Source organism: Leptonychotes weddellii, chromosome 5 (genome assembly GCF_054177405.1).
Source record: "Leptonychotes weddellii isolate Sample4059 chromosome 5, ASM5417740v2, whole genome shotgun sequence".
Lineage (NCBI taxonomy): Eukaryota > Metazoa > Chordata > Mammalia > Carnivora > Phocidae > Leptonychotes > Leptonychotes weddellii.
In genome coordinates this window covers 152074132-152096369 of record NC_138373.1, presented here as the reverse complement: position 1 = coordinate 152096369, position 22238 = coordinate 152074132, and the positions used below count along the sequence as shown (strand labels likewise).

The 22238-nt window shown below is 53.6% G+C and overlaps 1 protein-coding gene across 1 annotated transcript in view; it reads right to left on the bottom strand.

Moving 5' to 3' along the window:
* Positions 1 to 15143, bottom strand: part of SACK1F (scaffolding CK1 anchoring protein F) — a 32111-nt gene extending 16968 nt beyond the window's left edge. Inside the window, exon 1 of the mRNA XM_006749340.3 lies at positions 14635 to 15143. Coding sequence (XP_006749403.1) covers positions 14635 to 15129 — 495 coding nt within the window. The 5' untranslated portion in view covers positions 15130 to 15143. The remainder of the gene's footprint in view (positions 1 to 14634) is intronic.
* Positions 15144 to 22238: the final 7095 nt, after the last annotated feature.

Here is a 22238-nt window from a genome sequence, read left to right as displayed (position 1 = left end):
GCAAACGGGAAATGGGGTTTGAAAAGAAGGACGTCACAGGCTCAGAACCCGGGGAGACAGATTTTGTCAGCAGAGAAAAGTCACCCCCCTCCCAGCAGTAGGCTCCCAGTGTCCTTTACCTGGTTACCCACTGATGTGCAGCCCCCGGGGGGAGAGGTTAATTCGAGGCAGCAGGAGTTTTTAGAAGCTGTGGCCCGCATCATGCTGCAATGCTTCTCATCAGGTGTTTGGTTAGCTTAACATCTCCTCCTCTGATATCCTGCCTCGGCGTAGGGGTGGGGGGGGGCAGCGGGGCAGGGGAGGGTTAGGAAGCCTCAGAACTCCCCTCTACCTGTCATTTACCTTTAATTACACAGCCAGCTTTTCAGATTCTCTGTCTGGATTCCTTAATTGCCATTAGATAGCAAAATAACCAAAGGATTCCCACCTTCCCCCTGCACTCCAAGGCAGCTCTGCTCAAGACTGCTGGGGACCAGCACCCCGGTGTGTTTGGATGACCCAGACTAGACATGGGGTGTGGATCTCACCGGCCTGCCCCACAGGCACTTCCAAAATCAATATCCTCTTGGTCACCCTGGCCAGAAGCCCTAGTCTACTGGCCTCCTCCTACTCCCCCACTAACCACATCTGATTGGTTGCTGAGCCCAGCGGGTCCTACCTGCTTCGTGCACCTTCTGTGGGTCAATTCCTTCCTACTCCCACTGTATTGCTGCTCTCACTCAGGCCCCCTCATTTCTTACTGAACTCCTGGAATAGCTTCCTAACTAGTCTCTCCTACTAGTCTCTGTGCTCCGACTGATTCTCCACAGCAGTGATCCCCGCAGACAACAGCCTCATGAACCAGGGGGGTCCCAGGGCCCTCAAGAGAGGTCCAAACTCCTTAGCTTGGCATTTGAAGGGACTTCTGATTGGCCCCTTTCTGCCTCTCCAGCTTCATCTTGGGCCATATCACCTCGGTCCCTTGCGTTCAGCCGTGCAGAATGACCTACCATTGCCCTAACACGGGGTTTCTCGACTGTGGCCCTACTGACATCTGGGGGAGAGTACTTCTTTGCTGTGGGGGGCTGTCCTGTGCAGGCTATTTAGCAGCATGGCAGTAGCATCAGTCCGAGTGGTGACAACCAAAAATGTCTGTAGACACGATCGATAAATGTCTCCTGGGGGCAAAACCGCACCCCCCCCCAATCCCTTTGAGAACCTCTACACACATCAGGTGGTTTTCAGTCCTTTTGGTCCTACTCCTTCCATACCCCGGTGAGATTCCTGTGCAGCTTTCAAGCTCAGCCAAGAATTTCCTGAACTTTTCCCTACCCCTACGCAGCAGTACTCGCCGCTCCCTGCTTCCTGCCCACGTTGTATTCCAGGCAAGTGCGAGGTCCTTGACACTGCATTGTAAGTAACATCTGCTGTTCAGCTCTGTCCCTCCCTGGGCTGTGAGCTCCTGGATGGCAGGGACCATGTGATTCGTCTCAGTCTCCACCCTCAGGGGACATCTCTACACAAAATCAGTTCCCTGTGTTTGCAGAATGAATGTCTGCATGTTGTATTTGTGGGGTGCAGTTGTAGCTTTGTAGTTATCTTTTATTTCATTAATGACAAGGCACTGAGGTGGAGAAAAAAAAATAATACCAAGCAAGACTCCTGGTTAGATCGTCTTGCTGGAAGGCAAGAGTTAAAGCTCTTCCTCAAGGGTTCACAGAAGGGAAAAGAAGTTGGGGCCTTTTAGGACTGCCACCTGAGTGACAGCTCAAAAGTCTGGTCTCTCTGCCTCTGTCCTACGCACCCAAGATCTTAAAGGAGCTGCCAGGCTCACGTGAGGACAGTACTTAATCAACGTACATCAGGCCGGGAGGCCGGGCTGCCGGCAGTATGTACAGCAGGCACCTCGGCGAAGAGCCCGTCCTCCCTGCGATGGGATGCAAGGCATGAAGTGGAGCACAGGCTGCATGTCAGCCCCATGAAGCCCCTCGGCTGTGCCTGCGCGCAGGCCACCCCTCGGCACTTAGCCCCTGCACTGGAGGGCAGGCCAGGCGCGTGGAACCCCAGAAGCAGGAGGAAACTTCACAGCTGGAGCCCAGCTCCAGGGTTAACTTACTCTGTTGGGCAGAGGTGGGACTAAAGCCTGAGCTTCTGACCGCAGTCCGGAGCTTCCCCAGAACACCCACCTATCACCCCCCCAGGTGATGGGGACAGGGCAGCTCTGGGCACAGATCTACTCTGGCGAGGCCCCCAGTCTGCTCTGGTCACACAAAACCAGGCTGCTCCGGTGGAGCAGGACAATACCGCGCTCTCCTTCACGGCTTTCCCCAGCGCCCTGCTGATGTGGAGCGGCGAGCACCGGGGCGGGTGGGGCTGCCTTGCTGGCAAAGATCCGTGCCTTTCTCGCTCTGCTCCATGGTGGGGAAAAGCAAGAGGCCACAGGCCGAGCCTGTTCATTGCAGGGCTGCTGGCTGACAGTCACCTCTTTCTGGAGAGGAAGGGACGGAAGCCCACCAAGGTACAGCCCTTCAAGGAAAGCCCACCAGTTCCTGCATCCCGCTGATTACATACGTGAGCCTGGGGCCCAACTTTCACCTCCCAGGGCTGTTGCAAGGCTCAGAGGAGGTCATGCTCATGAAATCCCCTGAAAAAGCTGTACGGTTATAGGGGGTCATTAAAGTGACCCCTTAATGGGTGAATGAGGCTAACTCCCCCCACCGGAAGCCCTAAGGTTCCTCGGGGTAGGGAGGGCGGCAGCTGGCCATCTATCTGGCAGCCCAGGCAGTCCGTTTGTCTGGGACCAGAGAGCAGTCCTTCCCTTTCCCATGGAGGGTACTGCTGCGTCAGCCAGCCAGGAGTCTCCCCTTATCTTGCCAGCGAGGGCTCAAGGTCTACAGGGCGGTGGTTGTCAAACTTCAGTGTATAAAGAATCATCTGGGGTGGGTGGGGGGTGGGGGCGTGCCTGCTGAACGAACAGATTCAAGGGTCCTATCTGCAGAGATTCTGATCCAGCAGGTCCTTAACGAACGCACTTTAGCAACACCCTTCCCCCCAGGTGATCTGAATGCAGGTGGCGGATGGGTCACACTTCGAGTCCTGACTGGTGTTTGCACGGGAATACACTCTCTGGAAGCAGACAGTCTTACTGGTTGTATGGCCTTGAGTGAGTCATTTCATCTCAGGCCCGGTTTCCTCAAAGGAAGAGAGTTGTTCTGGGTTTTAAGCGAGGTAATGCAGGCGGTGCAGGAGCTCAGGGCTTGGCCTGGTGTGAGCCGCGGGTACAGGCTGGTGCTGTCTTCTCAGAGACTGAAAGCAGAACGAGGGGGCCATCACTTTGGAGGAGGGGCGATAGAGAAAGAGAGCCAGGGAGGGGGCGCCAAGCTCCCAGGGAGCCGGCTGCTGGGAGCCGCCCGCAGGCTCAGACATCAAGGTGGAGATGTTTTTCCTTTGTTCAATACCATGCCCAGCAGGCCCAGCCTGGGGTGGTGATTAAAGCCTAGACAACACTACATTTACGGAAAGGTCAGAACTTGAACTAATTGAGGGGAAGGGCAGCTCAATTAAATGAAGAGTCTGCACGATGCACCGTTCCTCGAGCGATGCCCGGGGTCTCTACGTGCCTGCCGAGCAGCCAGAACGCAGGAAGCCCACGGCTTCCGGAGTAGTGGGGACCTCGGCGTGGCCCCAGGAACCCCACCGGCACAGCTCCGAGTGGAGCCCAGCGAGGGGCTGCTGGAGGATGGAGACAGCTCATCTCGGGGGTGGGGGCGCTCGACGCTCGGGGTACACCGGACTTCCTTCTGTCATCAAGGCTCCCTCTGAATTATCACCGATCCCGCACAGGTAGGGTGTGAACAACTGAATAAGAAAGCTTTCCCTGTCTGCTCCCTGCGAGAGCCAACGGGGGAGGTCTGCACAGCCCCCCGCTCCGGGGAGGACACCCACGGAATACCGCCTGGCCCTGCCCCCACCCCCTTCGCAACGTCCCACCCTGGGCTCCAGATTCATTCTGCTAAAGCCCCAGTCCAAGCGCCTAGTGCAGTGGGGAAAGCAGACTTCGGAGTCAGGGATCCCACGCTGGCGGGAAGACCTCTGAATTCTGCCTGTAAAGTGAAGCTGCCTCGTGGTTCTGTGAGGAAGCACAGAAATGCGGTGGTTCCTCCACAGAACCGGGTATGGGGCTGTCCCCCGATGGCCAGGCTCTGCCCTTTCTCCTTGACGGTGCCTGGCACACAGGAGGGGCTCAGCAGTAGCTGGACGGGAGACCAGCTCACGCAGTCCCAACTGCTAGGAGTTAGTTGGACAGTTAGGTAGTCAGGGTCAGGGTCCCCAACAAGAAAATCTGGAGTCAGGACAGCTAAGGTAAAACAGCGCTGACATCCTGTTCTGCAGCTTAGACAGGACCCGCCCTCACATTCTGCTTTGCAGCCTTTGCAGAAGTGACTTCTGCAAAACGTCCTAAAATAAGACAATTAACCACAAAGCATTTGTCACCATCATGGGCAAGGGGCAGTTAAGACATAAGCCCCCAGATGTCAGCCAAAAAAAAGACCATCAGGGTGTAGACATGAACCTAATAGGTAGACAGATACGTGACCAAAGCCCTGATTGGCATGACTCAGCACAGCCTGTTTGCTTAAGATAGTTCCGCAAGACAGCTCATAAAACCCTAAACTTAGAAACTCCAAGGGCAACCCTCTCCGGCCCCCCTCCCTCTCGGCGAGCTTTATACTATCACTCAATAAACTTTGCCTTGCTACCCACCACTCTTCGTCTGGTCTACCTCTTCATTCTTCAAAGCGGTGTGACCAAGAGCCACGGGCACTAAAGGCAGAGAAATCCTGCAACACAATCATTCTCCCTCTTGGCAGCTGGACCCAGCAACACAACCCTGAACATGTCATTCCGCTGCTCAAACACTCTGGCCCCAGGCTGCCCACAGAATCGAGCCTTTCACCCAACTGAAGACCCTCTATATGTTTCCAACCCACTCTCCCCCCTGACAATAAATTCACATCACATGAAATCACTCAATGTTCTCCAAACGCACCAGCAGTCCCCCCACCCCAACACACACACCTTGTGTCCTAAGTCATGCTGCCACCACCCTATCCCCGTGGTGATGGGAATGCCCTTTCTCCAGCGTTATTTCATTCTTCCCAGAGGCTGTCCCAGGATCATTCTTTGTCCCCAGCCCTGAGGGCGGTGTGTGCCCTTCCCAGGATGCTTGTCTGCTCAGGCCTGTGTCTGTCCTGAGCCCCGGGGGGCGGGGACAGAGACCTGTCATTCCCTCCTATCCAGAGCCTGATGCGCAGGAAATGTTCTAAGAAGACCTCCGCAGTAGGGGACTTCCCTCGGGATGCTGAGGAAACCGTCTGGACCAGAGCCCCGGCCCACCAAGAGGGCAGAGCCAAGACCTGTGGAGTCCTGTTCTCCGCCTGGAGGCCAAGTTGCCCCCGTCCCACCAGCAGGGCATCTGTGCTTTGTCAGCAGAGGCTTCCCAGCTGTCTATAGCCCTGTTACATTGTTTCAAGCTCACTAATTAGACATCATTAAACACTAGGCTCCTGTGATGCACTAGCAGCCACAGGAGCCCAATTCTGCCCAGCCAGGCTGCTTCCTCTCCCGACCGCTTGGCCTCTGGGCCAGGCTCTGCTCCTGAGCCTGCAGGTCATGTCTCCCTGCTGTGTGGTGCTGGGACTCATTCCCGGTTGATCTGACCCTAGGAGGCTGTCTCCCTCTTGACACCCATACCCCAAACTAGGTTGATGAAGGGGACAACATAAAGGAGACCCAGGCTGGCTCTCCAGAGAAAGAGAAGAGACTGTACCCATGTGAGCAAGGTCAACTAATTCAGCCGTGAAGAACCATATGTGACCCGCTAGGGAGTAAGCAAAGCAATTCTTTTTAAGATCCGAGGCCAGCTTTTCCGTGCCCCACGGCGGGCTTCTGGGATGACTTCCCTGCACTAAGTTGGTGTTAATTAGTGAAAATTATCTAATGCAAGCTCATTTTAACATTAGCTTAAAGCTAAACATAATTAGGAAGATAAATCAGCTGCTAAAAAAAAAATCCGATGAAGATACACAGATGATTTTTAGGATCAGCTGCTGGTCTGGGTTACTGGCCTGGCGTTCTGAGCACTAGACAATACATGGGCAGAGCAAGGCAGGACTCAGAAAGTACCTGCTGAGGTATTTCTGGATTGATCCACCAGGGCAAGACAACTGGGGCTGGAAGTTTACCTGGGAGGTTTTAAGAAGCAGAAAGGACAACTTCGTGGTCACTGCCAAGTGATGCTATCTGGGAGAGCTTCCCCAGAGAGGAGAGTGCAGGGAGGGGTGCGCTTAGGGAAGGTGGCCCAGAGGGTGTTGGGGTGCAAGGAATAAAGTGAATCTGTGCACTCCCTGGCCTCGGCCTTGTACAGCCCTGCCCTCTGCCCGCCCTCCTTCCACATTGGCTGCTTCAGCTGTCCATTCCTGGGAGGCCTCTGCCAGCCCCATACTCCGTGGGAATCAGACTCTGTTCCATCCAGCTCCACTGGTTACCAGCGGTGTGACCTTGCTCCCTCTGAACCTGTTTCCTCATCTGTAAAATGGAAAGTTGCTGGCTTGCTGTGAAAATTTAATGAAATAAATTTTCATTTAGGACCAGCACCTGCATGTCTGGCATTGGAGTGTTGTTCATGAACAGCCATCGACCTCCTCCCCCAAACGCCCTGTGGTTTCTTTTCTTTTTACCCCCATTAAAATGTGGTCAGGGTCCACATTTTATTCCGCTGTATATTTCCCGAACCTGGCACATAATAGGTCCCCAATAACATGCTGAATGAATGAACAAATGTGTGGAAGCTCCAGGCAGTCTGGGAACCCTCAGGGGAAGGGGGGGCGGAGTTAAGAACACTCATCGTCTGTCCTCAGAGACCCACCAAAAAGTAAAGAACCCTGGTCCCTGCCACCGCCCCAAGCATTTGCAGAGTCACTGCTAGAAAAGCGAACAAAAAGAATATCCAGAGCCGGCCACATACCCAGGCAGCACTCCGCGGGGCCCCACAGAATGAGGACCACCATACAAGCTATGCCAGGATGAGCTTACAGATTCTTGGAAACTTGGTCCAGAGAGACTAATAATTAGAAAAGCCATAGGCTCCACTCCGGGGCTAAGATTATGGGATCATTAGCAAGTCCACAGACTCCACGGATTTCAGAGAAGCAAAAACAAAACTGGGGAAGGCAGCAGCTGCCCCTAAAGCTGTCCGGTCACGCACCTGGGGTGGTGAGGTGTGGTGGGGGAGGGATCTAGCAGGGATCGCTAGAGTGACTCAGGGAGGTGGGGCTTGCTCAGGACAGTGCCAGGAGCGCAGGCAGGCAGGCAGGCAGGCAGCCAGGACCCACCCTGGCTCAATTGTTCTCTGCCCTGCTCCCCACCTCCCCCCGTCCAGATTGGAATACTGCCCGAGAACAGGCTCTGCCTTGTGCACTCTGAGAAAAGGGAGGTGGATCTGGTCACCAGCCAAGGGGAGGCAGCATCCTAGGGGCTGACAGTATGGAAGGATTAGGGTTGGCGGCTGGGAATCCCATCAAGGTCTCAGCTTGTCCGTGAGGTCACACGCCCCAGGGCGGCCAGAAAATGGCCATTAAGAGGACAACGTTCGGTCCCTGGAAGCTACCTACGCCCAGTTTCCAGGTGATACCCACCCCAACGTCTCCAAGTAGAGAGAATCTTCTCACCCATTCGGCACAGATCAGAGCAGCTAGCTGCCGGGTCCTCGTCTGTCTCCAAACTCGTCTGTGAGCTTCCCAGAGCCTGGCTGGCAGCAAATACACTTTGTTTCTGTAAGTTTCAGAGGAAGAGGTGGCCCCAGAAGGCAATCCCCAAGGGTAATGGCATTTGTCGCAGAGGCACACAAGCCTTGAACTCAAACCTGGGTGGAATCCCAGCTAGCCTCTTCCGAGTTCTATGACCTTGTACTTTCCCCGAGCCTCTGGGAAAACAGCACTTCCCTTGTGAAGTGCTGAGGATTGGATTAATTAAAGGAAATAGGGTAGCACCCATCTTTCAACAATGTTAGCCCCTCTTCATAGAAATCCCTTTTATCTGCATATGTTACTCATCTTTTTCAAAGTGCTATCTCCTAGTCTTGCTTTAGAGCCTCAGAGCAGACTTGTGAAAGTAAGCAAGAAGGCAAGAATTATCCCCACTTACAGATGCAGAGATGGAGGCCTGGCAAGGTCAAATGATTTGCCCAAGGTCACCAAGTGGGCGAGCAGAGAGACAACCTGAGCAAGAATGAGGACACCCAGGCTCCCGGCTCCCAACTGTGAACTTCCGTTGGCAGTGGCCTGGTCTCCTGAGACCACAGCCCAACAAACCCGGATCTGCCCCCCACAAAACCAGGAGAAAGTCATGAAGAGATCACCCCTTTATTGAGGCCCATCTTTGATGTTTGAATGCCCTGGGAAACAACCATCCTCAGAGCTTCAGGGACCCAAAGTGTCAGATTTCAGAGGAACCAAGCATAGGCCTCCTCCTCCTCCAAAGAGAGAAACACGGTTGGCCCCACTGCACCCCACTGCCCAGCTATGAAAGCTTTAGTTCCCGAGGAATATTTCCAGACTGCCCTCAGGCTCTTTGGGCTGGGCCTTGCAGCCAGTCAGGCCCTTCTGGATGATAGCACCAGGGGAACACCCTCGGGGATGCCCAGTTTAGGAACTGGGGCACCTCTGTGCCTTCCTGTCTTGTCTCTGCCCACAGCAGATCCTAGAGAAGACCTTCGGCTGAGGATTCAGAGGCCACCGCCCTGCAGACGGTGGAGCAGGCAGGCAGCCACTCTAACAGCCACCTCCAAATCAAGGCCGACAGGTAAATGCGGTGGTGCGGGGGGGGCAGCAGGCAGCTGGTCCTCTCTCACTCTAAGGAGGAAAAAGGACATACACCTGCACAGGGCCCCCAGCAATGAGAAGTGACTCCTAACGCCCCTAATTCATCTCCTGGCTGCAGCAGCCCCACTTCCTGGGAGGAAATTCGGCCACGCTTCCCTCCCCTGCTCTGAGAGAGGACAGAGAAGGTAGCGGTTACTTTCCAGAACAATTGACATTTGTGGTATCCTTAGCTTTCCCACGTAGTTTCCTCCTTGTTTTTCAAAACCGTCCAGAAATCTAGGTATCATCGTCCCATTTTGCAGGTCAGGAGCCTCACAGAAGGAAGTGCTTTACCCAAAGGAACACAGCTAGTGAGTGGCCAGATCTGGACAGAAACCATGACCTTTCAATTTAAAGGTCTTTCAAGGCCTGTCCTTGACCTTGACATGAAGCTGGGTCTCCATTGCTCAGAAATTCTGGCTCCTGGGATCAGTGATTGAGTATAAAGGAGAGACGCTCAGAATCCAACAGCCAAAGAGCTCGGGGCTCGGCAGGGGCGCCGCCAGGACAGGCTGGGGCGAGATCCCGGAAGGGCTGGCAAGCGCTCAGTCCCTGGAGCTGCAGCTGCACCATTACGCACCAGCCTCAATGGGACAGGGACTCTGGAACTGCCCTGGGACTGGTCGTTTGGAAGGAGAATGTTCATCTGGTCACTGGACAGATAGTTCGAGGTTACTGTGTGCTAAGCACTTTAGTAGAAAACAGACATATAAAACACACCCCTGCTCTTAAGTAGCCTAATAGTCTTCTAAACCATTGTTAGAATACAGTGTTAGAATACAGTGATGGGATCAAGGTCCCTTTGATCTGAATCAAAGTCCGTGCGGGACGGTTACTGGTGCAGGGAAGAAGGGTTTGGTGGATCAGACTTTTTTTTGTTTTTGTATCTGCCACATGTCAGTATCTCAATGCTCAGCATGGGGCTCGGCACAGAGACCGTGCTCAGTACTATCTGCTGGGTGTCCCTGAATGAGGGGAGCGCTGACTGAGGCTAATAGGGGAAGACAGTGGACTCTATTCAGTGGCAAACACTGCCACCTGCAAGGTGAGTCTCCTGGCATCGTGAGCCAGAGACTCCAAGACTTTGCCATACCCCCTGGGCCCATGTTCCCAGCTGTTCACCCCCATCAACTGCCCAGACCTCTAACCAAGCTGCTAACCTGGCAAACCATGCCTCCTGCTCTGGTGCTTTTCCCCAAATCCTTCTGTCCCCCCCTGCCCCCCCCCAGTTTACAGCTTTCTTTTCTCTGCTGCCGGACAGTTTGTTACAATGGGGATTAAAGGGGTCCCCTGGGTAATGTGCAGTTCAATGGGGGACTTCTCCAGATACTTGCGTCTCTAGAGGGATGGAGAGGCGGATGGCCAATGGGAGACAGTTTCCAACCATTTATGCAAATCACTGACTGCCTGTGACCGTGGGGGCCCTGCAAAGGAGATTCAGAGGAGTAAGGTGGGGTCTCACTCTTCCAAAACTACCAGTCCCTGAGGATAAAAGTCCCTGGCTCTCCCAAAGCGAGCTGTGTGCCAGGCACACAGGTGAACGAACAAGGAGCCACGTCTGACACAAGGGAGCCTGGGTGCAAAGATGGGTGGAGGCTCTGCCCTCCTGCTGCGCTCGGACACGCTCATAGCCAGATCCTCAGTGTCAAAGGGCCTTCCCTAACCTGGGTTGGCGTCAATGTCCCTGCAGCCACGCTCTCTGGCAGGCCTTCGCACACTGTATTCTAACAATGGTTTAGAAGACTATTAGGCTACTTAAGAGCAGGGGTGTGTTTTATATGTCTGTTTTCTACTAAAGTGCTTAGCACACAGTAACCTCGAACTATCTGTCCAGTGACCAGATGAACATTCGCCTTCCAAACGACCAGCCCATCCAAACTGCAGCTGATGGGTCCTCTCCTTCTGCTCTGTGCGTGAGAACCCAAAGCTTCCCAGTCTACATGTGATCTCACTTGAAGTCGTCCCCCCCCCACCCCGCCCCCCGCCGGGCCCTCTGCGGTTACAATGATCTCAGCAGCCCAGGCAGCAGCCCCCTCCCCGGGTCATCTCTGTCAGCGTGAGACAGGCCAGGGACTCACTGCTCGGTCCCCGAAGACACCTTTTCTGCCTGCAGGTGAAGCAACGTCCGTCATTCAGTGACACTGAAATAGGGGGAAAGGCAGCAGGAAAAAACCGCTCCCCACAAGTAAACACGGCCAGTCAGTGAGCACAGCCGCAAGGGCCTTCGGCCGTCTGCAGAGGCCCTGCCGATGACCTGACTGCCCGCCTCCAGGGCCTTCCTCCCAGGCCACCAGCTCCCACCTCCACACCCACTGCTGGCCGGTTTCCTCACTGCCCTCTGCCTCCCCCCACCCCCAATCCGATCTTCAAAGTGTGCCCCGAGTTAGGCTCCTCTCTCTGGATCCCTGAGGTTCGAAGCCCCCCCGGTCTGTGGCAGTGGGTAAGCCCCGGCCACTCCCCTGAGCCTTAGTGTCCTGTTTGTCACTCAGGAATAAAAATGACAGCACCTCATGAGGTTCTACTGAAGATGAAATGAGAAAAAAATCTGAAACTCTCTGGGACACCGCTGTGTGTGCGTGTGTCCTGTTGCCTCCCCACGGCAGTCCCCCTCATGGCAGCACAGAAACCACCTCACGGCTGCCCGACTCCCCCTGCAGACAAAGCAAACTCCCTCCCTCGGGGTGAAAAGGAAGGGGAAGAACCTAGAGTAATAGCCGTGAAGGCTGCTTGCCAGTTGGACAAGCTGGGGTCAGTCGGGGGCAGGCAGCACTCAGAAGGTGTAGCCTTTACAGCAGAAGCCAGGGATCTGGGTCTTTCCATAACCAACCACATGACCTTTGGGCAAATCCCTTTCCTCCTCTGTCCCTCAGTTTCCTCACCTGTGAAACAGGTCAACCTCTCTGTCCTACCTACTTCAGGGGGGTCTCTGAGAAGAAGGTGCCATAGAGCCTAGAGCGACAGTGAGTAAGGGTGGGGCCCAGCAGGCCTGGGAGTCGAGTGGGGCAGTGACAGGGTCAGGGGCTGCCTCTGCCAGGGGTGTGCTCACCTGCTTCTGACTCAGTTTTGGGATGCTCGCACCAAGCCCCACACAGTACTCCCCCTAGGAGAGCTCTTTCCTCCTGCCAAAGCTGCTTGCTGTTTTTTTTTGTTTTGTAAAAGATTTTATTTATTTATTTTGAGAGAGAGAGAGCAGGTGCATGTGCAAGTGGAGCGGCGGGGGGTGGGGGGGTGGGGAGGGGCACAGAGGGAGAGGGAGAAGCAGACTCCCTGCTGAGTGTGGAGCCAGATGACTCTGGGGCTCCATCCCAGGACCCTGAGGTCATGACCTGAGCCGAAGTCAGACGCTTAACCGACTGAGCTACCCAGGCGCCCCCAAAGCTGCTTGCTGTTTTGAAGGAAAAATCTTTTGCTCCTGCTCCCAAGTTTCTTTTTTTTTTTTTAAAGATTTTATTTATTTATTTGAGAGAGCGAGAATGAGAGAGAGCACATGAGAGGGGGGAGGGTCAGAGGGAGAAGCAGGCTCCTCGCCGAGCAGGGAGCCCGATGCGGGACTCGATCCCGGGACTCCAGGATCATGACCCGAGCCGAAGGCAGTCGCCCAACCAACTGAGCCACCCAGGCGCCCATTGCTCCCAAGTTTCTTAATGGAGAAATTGCCCATTCCAGTTTCCTTCTCTTTCCCCTTTCAACCGTGCAATTCACCTCCCTCAGGAAGCCCTCCCAGATTAGGCTCAAAAAAATGCTTTTCCTTCCAGCACATGCCCCGGTATTTGAGTTAACTGAGGGCAAAAACCACAGCTTATATCCTTCTATGGCCGGAGCCTGGCACACAGTGGGCACTCAGGAAGTAATGACTAGGTAAATATGTATATACTGGACTCGTTCACAATTGTTAAAGTTTCTGTTGTTAAATATTTAAAGAGCTAAGAACATTGCATGACACAGGAGACTCCTGACATCCGACGGGGGACTAGCAGCCCCAATGGGCAGGGGTCTTGCCTCTCCCTTTTTGTAACAGGGGCACACAACCTGTACCCCAGGTTGTGACCAGGCTAGCTCCATTCAAGGCCCTTGGGTTAACCCTGCCGTACTCCACCAGACAGCAGGGCAGGATGGCACAGTGATTCAGAGCAAGGACTCTGGCTTTCGAATCCTGGAGCAGCCACTTACTTGCTCTGTGACCTTTGGCAAGTAACTGTTCTGAAACAAAAAAGGCAAATACCCATCTCGCCGAGTTGTCGTGAAAAGCAAAAGAGAAGATGAAAGTCAATTATTAGCACAGTGCCTGGCACATAGGAAGTGCTAACAAATCAAGGCTTTTAGTATTGCAGCATGAGACCTGACCCCTTACCCCAGCTGCACAGTATCGTCATCCTTGTCTTTTCTCCATCTCTTCTCAAATTTGCCTCTCTCTTTTGCAGGATGCAGTATACAAAGAAAGCTCAGGCAAATAAGGAGGAATTTCTTAGAGAGGGAGGGTGGAAGCATGGACAGTGAAAAGTTAATGCTTCCTCCTGGCAGCCAGTCTAGCCAACAACCTGCATCACCCCTCCCAGGAAGAGGAGCGTCACCACTGGTCTTTCTGGGCTGGTCTTCCCTCCCAGGCCACTTCAGCCTCCAGGGGTAACAGGACTCAACCACATCCACTGAGCTGAATTAGAAGGGTGAGCCCAAGCCACTCCTGTTGTATATTCTGCACTGGGCACTAAAGGCTGCTGGTGCTTCTTAACAAATCTCTGTGTGGGGGAACAAGGTTTGGCAAATAAAAATACAGAATCCTCCATTAAATTTGAACTTCAGCAAACAACAAAGAACATCTTAGTATCAGTATGCCCCATGCAATGTTTGAGGCATACTAATACTAAAAATTATTTGTTGTTTATCTGAAATTCAAATTTAACAGGATGTCCTGTTTTACCTGGAAACCCGACCCAAGGTGCCCCTAGGCAAGGGCACGGAGTAAAGATTAAATTCTTCCCCCTGCCCCACAACCTACTGGTCCACCAGTATTCTAACTAGCCACTCTGGAAACATCTCCTCCTTTCAACCCCCAAGCAGAGAGACACAGTAAGTGAGAGCTTGCCTGACCCCCAACCCCACTTGTTGAGTCCAGTGATGCGCCTTGTCAAAGTGGCCAGCACAGAGCCAGGCACATAGTAGGTGCCCAAAATACATTTCTTCATTTAATCCAGGCTGCTTGACTTCTAGTACTGGCCCCCAAGGGGGTGTGAATGCTAGCCCTGTCTTGTCCCTGGGGGGCCTCCTAGGAACAGCATGGCTGGGGTAGGGATGGGGAAGTCCCACCACGCAGTTCCCGGGGTTGATTGAAGACCAAATGAGAAAATGGCCTGGGGTAGGTTTTGTAAATCCCTGGGCAGCACATGGGTTACTATCAAGACCTCTGAGAGGCCCATTGTACCACAAAGCCCCACAGCCCCCACTCTTCCCTACAGAGAGGAACCTGACAGGGAAAAAGCAGCACAGAGCGGAGGAAAGCCAGCCCCTCTGGACACTGTAATAATGACAACTGTCCAGCACCTTGTGATTTGCCAAACACGTCCCCATCCATCCTCTTTAGAGGCCTCACCAGCCCCTCGACTTAAGGGAGGGTTCTGGGCCCATTTTCCAGAGTGGTCAGGAAGTCCTGCCCCAGGCCCTGCTTCTGAGGTGGGGCCTGGTCCAAGGGGCTGCCCGGGAGTGGGGTGTCCCACCGGTGGGGGGGGGCGGGGCCTACCTTCTGGGCCTGTTGGATCATCTGCCTGACCACCTGTTTGAGATGGGGCGCCTTCTCCTCCTTGGGCGGGTGGGTGAAGAGGGTGATGCGGCTCACGCCGCGGTAGACGCCCGTGTCGGTCCAGCCCAGGTCCAGCGGGGGCACCTCGGTGTCGGAGCGGTCGGGCCAGTAGGCCAGGGACTCGCAGGGCTCGGCCGGGGCCTGCGCCGGGGCTTTCGCCTTGGCCTTGCTCTTGCCTCGGGCTGCGGCGTTGGCGGCGGCGGCGGCGTCCTCGTAGGGGATCCAGGCGGCGCGGAGGGCCTGTTGCTCCCGGCTGGAGAGGAAGTCCCGCAGCTGCTCCTTCTTGACCAGCTCGCGGTAGGCCCGCTCGCCGCCGCCCAGCAGCGCCTCCAGCGCGGCCCGCCTCCGCTCGCAGTAGTAGAAGGCGGCCTGCGCCTCGGTCACCCTCTCGTTCACGTGCGCCTCGTCCAGGCAGCTCAGCTGGGACTCGGCCATGGCGCCGCGGCCGCCCGTCCCGGCCCCGGCCTCGGCCGCGGCCCCGGTCGCCCCGCCGCACCTGGAACCGAGGGGCGGGGCGCCTCACCGGGCCGCGAGGTCGGCCAATCGGCGCGGGCCGGGGCGCGGGCGCGGCCGTCGGGCGGGGAGGGGCGGGCCGCGCCCTCAGTCTCGCGGGGCGGGGCGGGGGGCGGCGCGGGCCTGGAGCCGAGCCGGCGGCCTGGGGGTGCGGGGGTAGTTCGCGGCGGGGGGACGCGGCGGGGCCTAGGCCTGCGGGCCCGGGAGCTCCAGGGTGGGCAGGAACTTGCCGGGATGGGGGGGGGGTCCTGGTTAGACGCACGTGAGGCCTCTGGCCCGCTTCTGCCTCCGGGCCCCGACCCTCCGGTGGCGATCTAACCCTTCCTGCGGCCTGGCAGGGCGGGACACGGAGCAGGCGCGCGTTCATCTTCCCCGCAGTTATGGCCGCGAGCACGTGCTTCGGTCGGGGTGCCTCGGGGGTAGTGGATCTCACCACTCGCCGCGTGGAGGGTCTGGGGGCCCCTGCTGCCAGATGGGATTGTGACGGCTGCGGGGAGGTGGTTGTGTGCAAAAGCGAAATGCTAATAAAACCCTCAGCTGGCGGCCCACATGTCCCAGTTCTGGGATCAGAGGGCTCCAGAAGCTGTCAATACAGCACCTTCACCACGATAAAAATTTCTTTAAAAAAAAGAAAAAAATCCAGATACAGCAAGGATGTAAGCTGCCGTGGTGGAATTCCTCCCCCATTTTAATTTGAACTGACGTGTGTGTGTGTGTGTGTGTGTGTGTGTGTGTGTGTGTGTGTGTGTTTGGGCAAGATAGGCTGCCAGAGGCCTGATTACTATATTAGTGATTCAAAGTGCATGTTTGAGCTCAAGGAAAGAAGCCGCACACACACACATCACCAGCAGCCGCTGCTCTGCTGTTTCCCATTGGATTAAATACAATCTTCTTAGTCATTAACATATTATTTTGTTCATGCACTGCTGTACAATTTGATTCTCCACATTCAAAATATTTTCAGATCATAGCAACCAAAGGTTCACATTTCTCCCATTTTATAGCACAGCATCTCAGAGCTGGAAGGAGCATTAGAAACTAGCCAACCCCCTCATTTTACAGCTGAGGAAATTGAGGTCTTGAAACACGTGGTCTAGCCAGGCCTCCCACAAAAGGAGAGGCTGCGCCTGGGGGCTATTAAGTTCTCTGCCTCCCAGTGATCTTTGCCCTTCATCTCAGCCACCTTTGCCCTTTCTCCTTGTGAAATGACAGAAGGTTACTGGGGACCTGATTTTAAACCCCAGGGAATTTGAAGAGGTTGCCTACTATTTCTGGGCCTTCCTTTGACAGTGTGGGGAAAAAAAATGAGGGCTAGATTGTCAAATAGCTGTGACTATTGTGACAGTAGTCAGTCCTGGCACCCAGTGTCAGCTCAAAGATCGGTGGTGGTGGGCAGCGAGATGCCTATCACCTGGGCAACCTTAGGAATGGCAAGGCCTCGCTTCTGGCAACATTTTACGCTTAATTTCATCTTTAGACAAATTTCATCTTTAGAATGGAGACTATTTAGTTTGCTTCCTAAGGATTTGGCCCTAACAGACGGGCAGACTATGCCCTGGGGGCATAGAGGAGCTGGGGAGGTGGGGGGGATAACACAGGTGTGACGGAAGTGCTCTGATAAAGTCAAGCAGCAGCACGTTGGGAGCAAACATTTACTCAACGCCCACTATGTGCCGGGCACACAGTATGCACTTAGTACATAGTTCTTTAAAACAGAATGAATTAGGGCCAAGAGAAAGGGATGTGCAGGGAGCTGTGGGGACTGTGAGGGAAGAAATAATTAATCTTGTCCAGTGGGACGTGGATAAGAGAGGCTTCACCCAGCAGGAGGGGATTTTGAGTGGAGCCTAAAGGATGAGAAGATTTCAAGGGGAGAGAGGGAGTGAAGACACTCCAGGCAGAGGGAGACGCCGGAGCATCATGCTGGCATCAGGCACACGAGGCTTCAGGTCAAGATCCTTAACCCTCAGAGCCTTAGTGTCCTCATCTGTAAAATGGGATAACAATCCCCATTTCCTAATACCTCCCAGATTGTTGTAGGGATTAAATGAGATCTGGTGTTTGGTTTAATTAGCTTTTGTGTCTGGCTGGTAGAAAGTGGTTTACAACATTCCTTCCAACACATTCCTGTGCATAGAAATCACCTGGAGGACTTGTGAAAATGTGGATTCTGATTCAGTAGGTCTGAGGTGAGCCCGAGATTCTGCATTTCTAGCAAGCTCCCAGGTTATGCTGGTAGCGAGGGCCCACAGACCGAACTATGCCTAGCAAGGATTTCAGAGGCCAGTGAAGAAGAGCATGAACTTTCGTGTGAGGGAGTCCTGGAATGAATCTCACTTTCTTGGGACAAGCTGTGTGTCCCTGGGAAAGTTACTTCCCTTTTCTGAGCCTTGGTCACATCTTCAGTGAAATATGGGCAATTAAAAGTCCTACCTTACAGGGCTTCGTGAAGTGTCTGGCCTGGCGGAGAAGCCAGTAAAGGGTCGTTAGTGTTGAAGTGTGGGAAGATGGGACTGGAAAGAGGGACATTGGGGCCACATTGTGGGGACCTTAATTTTAGATCTTATCCTGTAGTCAGAGGGGAGGCACTGAGGGTTATTAAGAGACTGATATGATCATAAAAAAAATAGCAGTAATTACTATGTGCCAAGCACTGTGCTAAATATTTTAGGGATCCTTCAAATGCATTCATGTAATCCTATTTTAAACATTATTATCCCCATTTTATAGGTAAGAAATCTGAAGCACAGGGAGGTTCAGTAGCATACTCTAGGTCACCCAGCTAGTGCGTATGAGAGTCAGGATTTAAACCCGGATCGTCTGACTCCAGAGCTTGCCTACCCACCTGCCTTGCTATATTGCCCCTGTTGAGAATGTTAGGAAGGCACATTAGTGAGAGACAGTGTTCCCCTTGCTTACTAATTTATTCATTCAACAAACATTTGCCGAATGCCTAGCATGGTGTTCTGGGTTAGAAACCACTCATTCATTTAGAGATCCTTACTGAGCCTACTAAAGCACAAGGCTCTACTCTAGGTGCCGGCGTATAGCTCTGAACCAGACCAAGTCCTTGCTCACGTGGAGCCCGCATTGAAGTGCAGTGATTAAGACATGGTTTTTGCTCTCAAGAAGCACAAATGTTATGTGACATAACTTGGAATTGGACAGAAGGTTAGAATCAGAGTAGAATATTTTAGTAACAGTTGACACTGGAAAAGATCTCTGCTAGATGTAACTGATAGGAAACACACTGTGGTCTTTCGGGAATATTCCCCTTTAGGTACCAAGGACTGACTTATTCAACTACCATTTTTGAGCAGTTAATGCGTAGTAGATAACATGCTTGCCACTGGGAATAAAGAGGAATCAGACTCAATAGCCTGGCGGCTGCCTTAGTTACCCAGGAATCAGATGCCCACAGCTGTCTTTACAAAGCAGGGGATAAGTGACGGCATCTGCGTTCTCAGGGAGGTTGCAGGCTGTGGAGTCACTTTAACATACAATTATCCAATTTGCTCTGCCCCTAATCTGGTGAAGTAGACTCTGAAAGGGATTACAGGGAGGGGTTAAAGATGAATAAAGTGAGACTCCAGGGGAGGACCCGTTCCAGGTTATCAGCTGGCAAGTGGAAACGCAGGGGCATCCGTCCACACAGCCTGACCCCCCATCCCCCCGGCCTTCCACCCTCCCACACAGCTAGACACTGTGCATTGTCACTGAGGTTTTTAAAAAACCTTACCCGCAGGGAAATTGATTCCCTTCAGGCACAGGCTCTATCTACTTTGCATCTGGGGACATTCCATTAGGCGGTGACACCCTAGGAGAAGGACTCTGGCCCTGCACCAGTCCCTCCAGTCCTGGGTCTGGAGTTTCCCTGAGCGAGGTGGAGTCCTATCGTGCTTGCATTTCCAACTTCGGAGGCCCCTTTGCTCAGGGTGACTGCGCCTTCCAGAGACATCGTGCCATCTCCTCCGGCAGATGCTGCCCCCTCCCACCCGGGTCCTTGGCTCCCGGTCACCTTCCTCTCCCCAGGGCACGCTGCCTGCTGTGTGCGCAGTAAAGATTCGACACCTTGTAGTTAATGCTAATTGCAACTCTGTTCATCTCCAGGCACTATTTTCCCAGGCTCTCCTGTGTAATTCGAGTCCCAAAATAGCCCACCTCATGATACATCAGCTACATGTCCCAGGGCTGACTTTTTCTCCTCGGTGGGAATTTGTGTCATGAGCGCCTGTTGTAAAACTTTGGGGATCCTTCGTGCCTGCTCCTTATCCCCAGAGAGGATGAGAGAGTAAGAGGACGTGGATGGGGCTGGCACCATGGGGAGGAGGGTGTAGATTCTAGGACTGAGCTAGATGAGCAAAGTCTTTCTCCTCTGACCAGCTCTGCTGGCCCCGAGGAAGGAATACACCCAGGTCTCTCCCCCGTGCCACCCCCGCCCCAGCCGCGACTTACCGGAAGCTTCATCTTTTTATTCATGAATGGTTTTGGGGCACGGGTTATGTACTAGGCAAGTTCCTGTCCTCCCAGACCTTCCAGACTCGGGGGCTTTGTTGTATCTGCAACCTTGGAAGCATGATGTAGGTTCCCCTCCCCAACCACTCTGCCAACTGCTTCCCTCTCAGCTCCAGAACATTCTCCTCCACTGCAAAGCAGTTCATCAGGCTGCCCACTGGGCCTCTCTACTCGGATGTCCCCCAGGCCCCTCCACTGCAAGGGAGGTCTCAAAAGGAACCCACTCCTACTTCTCTTCTACCCCCACCCCGCCACTGTTCTTTCTGGGTCTCTCTGCTCCAGAATGACACCACCACCTGCCCAGTTGCCCAAGTGGGAAATGTGCACGTGTCTTGACTCTTGTCCCTCCCTCACGGCTACCAGACCAGATGAGGATTCTTCTGTGACATTTCTCATTAGTCCTCTTCACCCCATCCCTGCTGCCACTCCCTCCCAACTCCTCCCCCCCTCCACTGTTGCAAAAGCCTCCTAACTGGATCTTCTCCCCTCAATCCCTTTTAAAATGCAAAGATACCATGTAATTTCCCTGCATAAAACTCTTCCGGGGTTCCCTATTCACCCTACACTAAAGCCCGAGCACCTTGCAGCCATTTATGGTCCTATTAGGTTTCTTCTGTCTCCTCTGCCTTCCTTGACACGTGGTGCCTTTGCTTAGGGAGCTCCTGAGGCTAAGATGCTTTTCTCTCCAGTCCGCCAGCCACTCTTCTGAATCCTTTGGTCCTCAGTTTGGTCACTTCCTCCATGGTGTCTCCTGGCCCTCCGGGTCTGGCCGGATGCCCTCCCTTCATGAACTTTACTTCAGACTGACTGGGAATACCTTCTTAAGACTGGACAGGATTTTCTCATTTCCACTAAAGTAAGAACATAACAATAAGAGCCTGGAAGGCAAAAGGCAATTCAACTGAATGAGAGTCTTTCTTTAGCCGTGCAGTTTCACAGTTGTGACTGTGTGTGTGTGTGAGAGAGAGAGAGAGAGAGAGCGAGAGAGAGCATCTGATATGTGTGGTAGGTACATGACACGGTGAACATTTTTTTTTTTACGTAAGGTCTACACCCAACGTGGGGCTCGAACCCATGACCCTGAGATCAAGAGTCATACGCTCTATAGACTGAGCCAGCCGGGCACCCCATGGTGGACATTTCTGATCGTCTTTAAAGATAAAGAGGGATTTTGGCACCCACACCCTCCTGGGAGGCCCAGACCGAAGGGCAGATGGGGGAGGAGGAACCAGGACCAGGAAGGGGGCAAAGTCCAACCAAAGGCCTGCCTACATACGAACAGGCCCAGGGGTCTGGTGCTTCTCCCCACCTGGAGGCTCCTCCTGCGGGTGCGCGGCTGCTGCGGCCACTTGCGCCACCTGTTGGAGTCAGCCCGTTGTGTGGTCTGGGGGTGCCCCAGGGCAAGAGCTGGTCCCTGGAGAGGTGACTGCGGCAGACCTGCTCGGGTTCCACCCTCTGCCCTGCCGTGCTTCTGGCTCCCTGTCTGCCGACGTCGTACCAGAAGATTCCTGACCATGAAGGAGACGGACCGAGACAACCTGGGGACCCAAACCCGGCTTTAGTGCCTCTCCTCTCTGACTGCCCCGTGACGTGCACGTTGCCAGCCCGGAGGGGCCCCATCCCAAGCTCTGCATGCCCAGAGTCCGAGGGCAGCACTCTCGGCTAGCAATTAAGTCTCCAAGGTTAGGAACCAGCGTGGTTTGCCTTTGTGTTTCCCATTGTACGTAGCCAGCATCCACTCAACAAATATTTATAGACTGACTTCTGAGCAATATCCTCAGTGAGAACGATCATTCTATCGTATGCTGCTTCCACTGCTCCCCAACCGCCTATGGAACCCTATGCAGTAGGGGATTTAAGAAAAAGATGTAGACCCACTCCCAGCTCCAAAGGGGCTCGGAAAACAAAGGGGTTTCCAAAGCCTTCCTGTCTCCACTGCTGTCTACTCTCCCTTGAAGCTGCTAGGGAGGCAGGAATTCGACATTATTTCAGGTCAACTGAACATATTCTAAAACCTTTAACCATATTGACTTGAGGCTAACAGTATGTTCGGGATCGTAATCCACAAATAATTATTTAATTTCTAGGGATAAAAGTTCAGATTCGGTGAATTTCCTAATCATTCCCTAGGCGCCAGGCATACATTGGCTCACTTCATCCTCACATTAAGTATTACATTTGCTCATGATACAACTGATAAAGCTGAGGCTCAGAGAGGTTTACCAACCTGATCAGGGTCACAGAGCTAAGGAGTCAAACTTAAGTCCACTTGTCATCAGATCTGTGGGACTCAAGGGCCAGATGGGTTATATAACAGAACTGCCTTGTCCAATATGGTTGTTGCTATTTAAATGTAAATTAAGCAAAATTAAAGTAAGAAATTCAGAGGCTCCTGGTTGGCGCAGTCAGTGGAACATGTGACTCTTGATCTCAGGGTCATGGGTTCAAGCCCCATGTTGGGCATGGAGCCTACTTAAAAAAATCTTTAAAAAATAAATTAAAAGTAAGAAATTCAG